This window comes from Periophthalmus magnuspinnatus, chromosome 9, assembly GCF_009829125.3.
Source record: "Periophthalmus magnuspinnatus isolate fPerMag1 chromosome 9, fPerMag1.2.pri, whole genome shotgun sequence".
In the NCBI taxonomy this organism is placed as follows: domain Eukaryota; kingdom Metazoa; phylum Chordata; class Actinopteri; order Gobiiformes; family Gobiidae; genus Periophthalmus; species Periophthalmus magnuspinnatus.
This window is the reverse complement of record NC_047134.1, coordinates 27,065,796-27,076,075: the sequence shown is the minus strand read 5'-3', so window position 1 is coordinate 27,076,075 and position 10,280 is coordinate 27,065,796. Positions and strand designations below refer to the sequence as shown.

Genomic DNA, 10,280 nt, shown 5'->3' with positions numbered 1-10,280 from the left:
GGTCACAGGGACAGCTTTAGGCCAGCCAGATTGTGTTTAGCATACTGTTGTAAAAACTGGCCACACCCTGACTATACCTGCTCAAAGGAACAGAATGATAGGTTTCACACATTGTATTGTGGCATTTACACTTCATTTACAGTCACCTATAGGCTTATAGACTATGCCTTTAGACTGTTGCAGTACTGGCTGAATGACATGTGCATATAGACCTTGACTTAAGTTTCACCGGTGAAATCCCATGAAAGAAATTAATAGTTTATGAACTATCTTACCTAATGCATTTAGGTCATACGTCTGAGTCTATGATTTTTCTGTAGCCTAGTTAAAGGTGCACTATGTAACTTTTCTGGAGTGGTATATACACTACCTGTCTCTGTAGAATGTATTGTCTGTTCCATGGTATAAACTTATATCTTCCTTGTGTTTGCAGGTGGTTTTAATCGCTCAAAAAGGCATTTAAAACATGCATTCTTATTGTGAGCAGATCACCTATCCACAGATCTGACCTGTAACTTCATTTGGGGGTGTGCCTCCCAATGGAGATAGATATGCTTAATGCCATTCTATAGAGCATTCTAGACAAAAGTAGTATTATTTATGGTGACAAGGGGGGGCTACATCACAAAACCACAGCACACCTTCAATAACTTCGACATAGGTCTTACCAAATCAATGGCAAATCACATATCAAAGCCAGAGATTTTCCCAAAGAAGAGTGAAAGTGTGGTTTAGTCATGGTTGTGAAGCAGACCCACGTTTCTAAGGCCAGGCACGCGGGGACCTTAACGTGGAGTTAACGGGACACTTCAAAGGTAGGAAAATCAAGTGACTCCCTATACTTGTTTACCATTAAATAGACAAATTCTAAAAATGAAAGTAATAGTGCTACGAAATACGATTATAAACATTGTCTGCGCACAAATATTATTTACTTTCACATGAATAAGTCCCATGTAACCATCGACAGTAATAGAAGTGTTATATATACGATAGTCCCTGAATGCAGCGTGTGGGCAGTGTCTATGAGCGCCGCGCGGACAGGCAACACAACAACCCAACAAACCTGAAGTCAGCATGCCCGTGGACCTGAGCCAGTGGACTGGAGCTCTGGAGCTGCAGGAGGTCGACGAGAAACCCGGAGAACCACTGACTGTTAAATACGACTCCGTGGAAGTAGATGAACTCGGCAAAGTACTCACGCCAACACAGGTCTGTCTGCTAATGCTAATGGAGCTAACTCAGAGTGCGTGGTTTCTATATTTCGTATAATAAACCTAGTGTACTTGATGTAGCCCACGTTGCACTTATCAATCTGCACGTGCGCATATGAAACTGTGATAAAATATAATGCATGTGACTATAATTTCAGTTATGCAACTCATTCATGGGTCACGTTAGCCCAGTCAAAATATATTGGCACGCTTATTGTGTGTAATGTTGTGAATGGCGTCCTCTCCTGGACTTGAACTGCATACATCACTATTGGTTTTTTTGTTTTTTTTTTGCAGGTGCAGAATAGACCCACCTGCATTGAATGGGCTGGATGTGATCCCAGTAAACTCTACACTTTGATCCTGACTGACCCTGATGCCCCAAGTAGAAAAAATCCCAAGTTCAGGTAAGGCCCAGTTTTCTTTTGTTTTCTCTTATTGTTTTGCATCAGTAATGTATTGTATAAACTAAGCCTGGTTTAATTGTTGCTGCAGGGAGTGGCATCATTTTCTTGTCATCAACATGAAAGGGAATGACGTTTCCTCTGGCTCTGTCATGTCTGATTATGTGGGCTCAGGACCTCCCCAAGGAACAGGTAAGACAAGTTAATATACACATGGTTAGATATAGCTCAGGGATCGGCCTCCTGCTGGTGCCCAGAGTCAGGACTAAACATCAGCATTTCAGTTTTAAGCTAAAACCCAAAACAGTCTTCTTGAAGATGTGAGTCAGGCCTCTACTTTGACAATGTTTAAATCCAGGCTCGTCTTCTGTAAAGCACTTTGAATTACTTTGTGTATGAATTGTGCTATACAGATAAACTTGCCTTGCCATATAGTTAAGTTGAAACTGCAAAATTTTCTCTCAAATGTTAATGCTCCTGCAGTTGGTCACAATGTGTAAGTTGAACAGAATCCCACAGACATATATTGTAAATCTAATAGCAAATTGTGCAGCCTAAGTTACATCTTTCCAACGTATTGCACATTCCCAGCTGTAATATTAAATACACAGTTGTTAATGTTTGATTCCCAGGTCTGCACAGATACGTTTGGCTGGTGTATGAACAGGCCGGCCCCCTGTCCTGCTCTGAGCCTGTCCTCACAAACCGCTCTGGAGATGGACGCGGAAAGTTCAAGATCCAAAGTTTCAGGCAGAAGTACAAGCTCGGAGCCCCAGTGGCCGGCACCTGCTACCAGGCCGAGTGGGATGACTATGTGCCCAAATTGTATGAGCAGTTGTCTGGAAAGTAACTGTTTACAAGTGTCCCGAGAACTTAAAAGCACTTAGGGTCTTTCATAATACATCAGAATCACCTAACACCACTCACGTGTAGCACCTGGTAGTGTTCTTCCCTTTGCTGCCTTTTTCATTCACTTAACATTGAAAACAAATCATTAGTACAATAATTTGGTTACCATGGGAGCATTTATGTTGGCAGTTCCTATTGATTCATTCAGTGTAAACATTAGAGTACAATTATTTGAATCAATAAACTATGTCAGTTAATAGAAATTTCTCATGTTTTTTATAATGTTCTATAGGTTTTTTACAAGGCAAGCTGTGGGGTTTTATTTGGCATAATATGAGCCCTTTAAGTCCCTTTTTCTAATTTATGTTATTTTCACTTCAAAAAACATAACCAGAGTTGTGTTTTGTTTCATTCACACATGTTTAACATACAAACCCTGCATATTTTGGGCAGGGCAAACATCACCTTCTGATGTCATGTAGTAATACAGGAAGTGCTCCACTGTGTTTTTAAACTCCAGACTCCTTCACTAGAATCATTTGAATGGTTTCAGCTCTGGATTTGACAATCTCTATTGAACCAAACTTGAACACTACCACTTCATGACATCACAAGATGGAACAGAGCATTTTGAGCTTTGAAGTTGTAGACAGACTAATAATGAAAGTGAATAGATAGTGATGATAGTGAATGAAATAAAATACAACCCCATGTATAATTTTGAGGAGGTAACAGCATTATAACATGGCTACAATCTCACAAAAGCCAATTTTGTGTAGTATAAGACAATTAAATCAGGAAAGTCCCACAAAGATATTGAGAATCTAGCTCAACACTGTAAGCAACTGTAATGCTGTTATTAAAATAAAAAATAAAAAGTCATTGGTTGTGTGATAAGCACTTTATTTACAAATATAATTAAAAGCTCTGACAGATTCATGCTTTCTTTAAACCTGGAGAAATTAAAGTGCATGCGATGATAAAGCATTATACTGTTCTGGTTTGTAACAAATTACTGCTGGGGCATTATTTCTGAAGCAAATAAAAAGCTGATCAGTAGATTGGAAATACTGTGACGGGGGGAGGAAAAAGAAAAGCGCTTAAAATTATTCTTTTGATTTGTGACATTTAAAATAGAAATATGAAAATAAGTAAATGCTCTTCATAAATCCTTCTATCAACAAAACCTTTCGACCGTCTTGAAGCCCTTTGTGCTGCTGGAGTTCTCATGTCACATAAACTGTACTTGTATTCACATTGGCTGCCAGTGCAGAGAAATCAGTACTATGCACACGATCACAATTTATCATCACCCAGTATTGAAGTCACATTTATTGGAAGCGTACCTATATGTACAGTGCATTGTGAAATTTGTCCAAAAACTGAAATCTTTGTTGAACCTGAAAAATACCAAGTGTCAAAGGAGCAGCACTGACAGCCACAGAATCAGCTGTGAGTTATCATTTTGAGATAGTTTTTTGCTTTGCTTAAACAGAGTGAAACTCTCCTAAATGCACTGGAGAGTGTGTGCAGCCTTGGACTGTCCCTCCTCTAATCCTGCGCCTTTTTAGTTACACTAATGTGTGCTCATTGCACGAGAAACATGAAACACTGACTATGTCATCATTGTACAAAACATGACAACTATAGGAAGATCTCCAGCATTATTAGAGGTAAGGATGGAGAGGGGCTTGGGTGGGTGCACAGGACCCTGGACCCAGACGCAGAAACACCAGTGTCTGTGTTTGAGGAGGACGTCGGCCGCACAGATCATGTCCGTGCTTCAGGTCAAAGGAGGAGGAGCCGTGAGGAGGTCAGCCCTCATCTGTACTCATCCTTAGGAAAGTCCAGAGCCCCCAGGTTTCCAAAGCCCAGCCGCATGCTCTCCATGTCGAAGCTGTCAGTCTCACGCTCCTCACGCTCCAACAAGTGTTTGATCCGATCGGTCCGCTCCTTCTGAAGGGAAACCAGCTCCTCTTCAATCTGCAGCCACAAACAAGTTTAAACTATTAACTATTTCATGCAAAGGCAAAACTATTTGAATGTGGGGCAATTGTGTCCAGCTATTTACAACTTATGCTCTGCTGGTACACATCATTTATTGGTTTCTTTGGATCCTAAACAATCAGTATCGGCACTGGCCATGAAAAAACCCAGTCGATGTCCATGTAGAACCCATGTAATTCACCGTGTACATAGTGTGTTTATTGTGTTTGTGCTGAGGACTGCCGCAGACTCACACTGAGCCACAGGTGGAGTCTACAGACCAAATGGTGCAGTACCGCACAGGGTGGTACTGAGCATGCACCAAAACTCCAGACTGTGACCATGAACCGAACCAGAGGACAATAGGCCTCTTGAAACCATTACATCATTCTAGCCCTGGAGTGCAGAATTCATTAAAGCCACAAGGTGGCGCACCACTACAGTAAACCACAGCAGCCGCTTTAACTGTCTTTGTTCAGACTGTTACGTGGACTCTGCTATAAGGTAAAGCCTGAAACTAACGTGTGTTATATATTATGGATTATTATGAAACCTCTGGAAATATTATCACTAATACAATTTAACCTAAAAATAACATAAATGACCAATATAACTATAATACATAAACCTTTATAGTTTCCTTTTCAACTAATGCGGTGCACCTGGTGCTGCCATACATCTGTGGTGCCTTTCATCTTCAGGTAGAAGCAAATACATCTAGATCATGTCCTGCATGAACCAGGTATTTCTATTAAACTCAAACCAGGCTAACATAACGGCTCCACAGTGACGTAACCTGTTGAAACGCAGTGGCAAAAACAAAGTGTACAGACAGAGATCATCTAAAAGATTGGAATACAAATTAGGAGCTGTGCATGATTTGTTGACAAAACTACACATTTTAAACTATATTATGTATATCATAACTGTGGGTGCTGTTGTTTAAAAGTAAAACCCTGGGCAGAATTTGTCACTGAAGGTTTTGATTTCAAATTTCATAGATATCATAACTGTGTCTCCAGAAATGAGATGGCCATGTTCAAATCAAATCGTTTTTACTGATAACAACTGTAATGATGATTTACTCTTCATTACAAATTTGGACCCGATTTGCCATGTAGTTTGTTGTTACAATGTGGTCTATTGGTTCAAGATGATTATCCAGTCAGAACGCAGAATAAGCCTCACATGAGTCACTAATCATAACTAAACCCAGATTCAGAGCACAGGCTACACACAGTGCCTTTGATTTCCAGGGAATCAAACCATAGATGCAGGTCTAGCCATGTACTACTATACTACCTACTACTAGTACTTTAAAAGACGCATATTACACTATTTTCTGATCTATGTTATAATGTTGTTACCTCATCAAAAAACAGCTCCAGGTATGTGTTTTGATGAGGTAACATTATTATAATACGGCTTTAAGCTCACACAAGTCCATTTTGAGTAATAAAGGACCTTTAAATGATTGATCCTTGTTTGAATAATAATATTTACATATCAGAACAAGAGGGACATGTACTGAGCAAAGCCACCTTCACTATCAGAGTAGCGCATGTCCCGTGAGTGCTTCAGACCTTTTGTTCCAGGTGAGCCCTCCGCAGTGACACCTTCTGCTCGTGCTTGTGCTGCTCGCGCTCGTGCTGGGCTTCGGTCTGCATCTTGATCTTGCTCTGGTAGGCGTTGAGCAGCTCCATCTCCTGCTGCAGCTGCTGCCTCAGAGCCTGGCACTCCGCTTCCTGGGCCTCATCCAGACGCAGCTGAGGGACCGCCATGGACCCCCACAACAAGGGCGCCGATACAGAGCGGAGCGCAGGCAGGCGGGATGAATAGAACGCATACACACATGCACAGGAGAGCGGGCGGTTTATGGACAAACAGACCGGGAAACCAAGGGAAAAGAGAGGGATCGGATATAAACATAAGTTACATGTGAAGGAAAATGTCATATTTTTATAAAGCAAGTTTAAGAATATAATAAAGAAATATGAACCATGAAATGTAAATAAATATGTAAATGAGTATTATCAATTATGTCAATGGAGCTCAACAGTCCCACCCACTGTGGCTCTAGATAGACCTTTCCTGATAATCACTATATCGACTTAACGTTCAATATACGATAGATGGAACAAGATTTTTTTTATATTTTTTTATTTATTGTGGCTACGTTTTCCTTGCAGTACGACAATATGACAAGATTTGAGCTGTAGAAAGTTGAATAAACAACTTCTATGACTCATTATAGATACAAACTATTACTACTAGCCACTTTAGCTCATGTTTTTTTTAATATTGTACATAAAGTATAGTTTTTTTTGGAGGGTAATTCTGCTTTATGGTTTGGTTTTAATCTTATCAGGTATTGTCTACATTTATTTCAGTAATATGTCACACTTCAGAATGTGTTATCATGACAGGCCTCGTTCTCGAAGTACATTTTACATTCATTTTTTCCCATAGACTTTACCAAAACATTTTAATATTAAGAGTTTAAAAGTCAAGACAGAGACTAAGCAGCAAATTGGTAACTAATGGTGATGTAAAGTCTCCAAAAATAGAAACAAAAACTGAAATAAAATGTATAAACTTAAATTAAATTATAGGTCTTAAAGTCCTTAGTTACCATATAGCTTAGGCACCTGCAGACTTTCAAACTTTTTTCAGAAAGTCAATTGGAAAAATTAATGGGAAAGTTACATCCATAACAGTGTGCTGGACACTGTTGAGCTCCATAAAAATACCTTAAACATTAGTAAAGTCAAATAGTGTAAAGTACATCTCATAAAACATCTCAGATTGTTAAGAAATAATGAGAGGATGTTTCTTTAGAAGTGAACTGTAAATGTTACTTTTCTAGTCTTGCAGGCAGTTAAACGTAATGACCATGGAGTTTGAATTTAGTTTAAGAAATGACCAACTCAACTGCTGACCTGAGAACGACAGGAAGCAACGTGGATCTGGTCAGAGTAAAAAAAAAAATCTTAAAATCCACTTTGGTCTCCATAGTGACAGGATGGAGGACAAGTCAGAATTCTGTGTTGCAACTTCCCCTGTCAGATTGTAGATTTGTTGACCTGGTTTTTGGTTAATATCTTTGTGTTAGTTTTTCATTTCATAGGCGTGGATAGGCCCAGAAATGACAGTCAGTCTAATTAAACATAAGGAAAATATTTTTACCGCAACAGCTTCAAACAGTGGTTCCATTTTTCAACCTCAAAAACCTTTGTCGGCTGATCGGAGTTTAAACCATAAGATTAACACGGCACTGTGAAACTACTTCCTAAAAAGTTATAAAGTTCGGAGATTTCTTTCAAAAACACAAAATCTTCCATAGAGTTATACAGGCAAATTATATAATATTTAGTTTCAAAATTGTGAATCGCTATGGCAATCATCATTCTGAAACCTATGGATATACAACACTACAGTTTTGTCCTAAGTGTGATCCCGTAGAGCAGTGTGGGGGCGGAGCTTACCGCCTGGGAGGCCATCATCTCGTTGATGCTCTGTTCATACTGCTCGGCGAGTATGGCCAGTTTGCGCGTCTGCTCGTCCTTCAGGGCCTTCAGGACGGTCTTGTGCTCGGACTTGGGTGTCACCTCCATCTGGTGGTGCCTCAGAGCCTTGTACTGCTTTGTCTGCACTTTACATGTGTCCTGGAACTGCTTCTTAATCTGCAGCTCCAAGACCTGACAGATCAGAAAAAGGATAAATTAATTTAGGCAATAATTCAAATTTTTATTGTAATTCCGAATTGTCAATTATATGTTTGTTTTTATTTATTTTTTATTTTAATTGAGAGATCTACTTACAATAAGTAAAAGTTTGTGGACATTAGTGGACATTAGAGGAATAATTGTGACCATTTTATCTATTTTGTAAAATTTTGTTAAAAGATCAAAAGTCCGTATTGTTTATGTTCAGGAAAATTAACAGAAAGCAGTTATATTTGTTTTCAATAAGAAAAGAATTACGATCACTGATCACTATGAGAAAAAAATAGTAATAACATTTTTTGTCACATGGCCCAGTCTTAAAGTTGCCATTTATAATTAGATTAGCCAACCCACCCCTGTTGCATTCTCACACATCACCACTAGATGTCCTCTATGTTACTGCTGTTTGATAGCATGCCCAGCTTTGGTCTGACAGAAGCACAGATGAGTCTCAACAAAGGCCCGGTGATGGGAGGAGGAATAGGTTTCACATCTGCTATCTACTGGTAAAAAACAAAAAAATAAACTTTGATTCGGTAGCTTTAAAAGGAATATAAAAATATTGAACCGCTCATGCTCTTTTTAAACGCCAACAAAGATTTAAGATCTTAAATAGCCAAAGGCACAATCTCACACTGCTTTGATGAAGTCTTCTAATATTATCTCAAGGCAAAAAAAAAAAAAAAAAAAAAAAAAAAAAAAAGAAATTCCAAGAGAGATTTTCTTTGCTGTGAAGTTATAATTTATTTATTACATCCATGTTGCATCACGATTTTACCATAACTCCTAAAATACAGAGGGTGTTGCTTTGAGCTAGTGCAATCGTGAAGATGGGTGAGGTGCCATATGCAACATGCAACACATGTTAAACTGGAATTAAATAAATAAATAAATAAATACCAAGACAAGTATGGAACTGAAATGTCAATATTCCTGTTATTAATCTCACCGCTATACTGTCTTTTACTAATTAGAAAACAGTTTGACTATGGCTTATATGAAAGAGCTATTGTGTCACTATAGGACACTTTGGGATGAGGCCTGATTGACTCTCCTTTACTTCACCTGCTTCACTTTTATGGCTGTGCTCGTGGACAAAAAGCAGATACATGTGTGTACTAGTGATGTGCCAATGTGTTTGTGAGCGCTACGAAGCAGTTAGATTAGATTTAAAGATACCACCTGGAAGTTTTTACCAGTAGATGACAGATGTGAAACCTGTTCTCACTCCCCTCACCTGGTATTTGTTCAGACTCACCTGAGCGCTCTGGTTTCCTTCTTCTGTCAGGCCAAAGTTGGAACGTTAATAGGAAAAAAGTAACAGACAGCCTCTAGTGGTCGGATGTGAGAATGCAACAGAGGATGTTTGGCTAATTACCGATGGTAGTTTTAAATCTCGACCTACTCCTTTTCCAATTTGAAAATCAGCTGGCCCTGCTTTGAAAGTTCTGCAGACATATTTAAAATGTGCCACTGTATTGACGAGACTCACTTTGAGATTTTTGGGCTGCTGCCGTAGCTCCAGCACATGTTTGCGGTGCAGCTCTCTCTCTCTGCGATTGTTGTACTCGATCTGGTTCTCGAGCTCGGTCTGGTGCTGCAGTCGGATCAGATCCATACGAAGCTTCTGGAGCGTCCGAAGCTGCCTCTGCTCCAGCTCCTGGGTGGACTCGTCGTGACGGATCAACATGGCGTGCTCCATCTCCTTCTGAGTCTTCTTCTTGTTCAGTTCCTTTCAGAGTTAGAGGAAATTCGTTAGTGGAACTGGATCAGAATGTTTGTTATTCACTTTAAAAAGGTGCACTATGTAACTTTTCTGGAAGCGGGAATGTTCTGTATTCTGGCATTAAATGTATACATGTCCAAGATACCATCAGGCTAAGTTACAAGGTCAGATCTGTGGAAAGGCAAACCCACTCACAGTAAGAATGTGTGTTTTTCAAGGTGTTTTTGAGCAATACAACCATCTGAAATTTGAATTATAGCAGATATATTAATTTAAAGTTGTACTATTGAACATTCTAGGTCGAGTAATAACTTTAAAATTTCCATGGTGACAGAAAAGTTACATAGGGCATCTTTAAAGTTACAGTGGATATTGG

At 39.3% G+C, this 10,280-nt stretch overlaps 2 protein-coding genes across 5 annotated transcripts in view; one reads left to right on the top strand and one right to left on the bottom strand.

Moving 5' to 3' along the window:
• Positions 1-994: 994 nt before the first annotated feature.
• On the top strand, positions 995-2,730 carry pebp1 (phosphatidylethanolamine binding protein 1). The gene is made up of 4 exons (XM_033972407.2): positions 995-1,212; positions 1,512-1,621; positions 1,710-1,810; positions 2,251-2,730. Exons 1-4 carry the CDS (start codon positions 1,078-1,080, stop codon positions 2,466-2,468), a joined length of 564 nt encoding a protein of 187 aa, XP_033828298.1. The 5' UTR covers positions 995-1,077; the 3' UTR covers positions 2,469-2,730.
• A 623-nt stretch (positions 2,731-3,353) lies between these two features.
• taok3a (TAO kinase 3a) overlaps positions 3,354-10,280 on the bottom strand; it is an 89,301-nt gene continuing 82,374 nt past the window's right edge. For all 4 annotated transcript variants that reach the window (XM_055223965.1, XM_033972040.2, XM_033972041.2 and 1 more), the window contains 4 exons: positions 9,671-9,910; positions 7,939-8,151; positions 6,037-6,219; positions 3,354-4,450 (listed from right to left, as the gene is read on the bottom strand). In XM_055223965.1, coding sequence (XP_055079940.1) covers positions 4,289-4,450; positions 6,037-6,219; positions 7,939-8,151; positions 9,671-9,910 — 798 coding nt within the window. In that variant the 3' untranslated portion in view covers positions 3,354-4,288. The remainder of the gene's footprint in view (positions 4,451-6,036; positions 6,220-7,938; positions 8,152-9,670; positions 9,911-10,280) is intronic.

Excerpts from the sequence above, each read along its gene's own strand:
- pebp1 (XM_033972407.2), top strand. The coding sequence starts at position 1,078 with ATGCCCGTGGACCTGAGCCAGTGGACTGGAGCTCTGGAGCTGCAGGAG. Across the intron at positions 1,622-1,709 it reads AGAAAAAATCCCAAGTTCAG|GGAGTGGCATCATTTTCTTG; the intron begins GTAAGGCCCAGT and ends TTGTTGCTGCAG. Across the intron at positions 1,811-2,250 it reads AGGACCTCCCCAAGGAACAG|GTCTGCACAGATACGTTTGG; the intron begins GTAAGACAAGTT and ends TTTGATTCCCAG.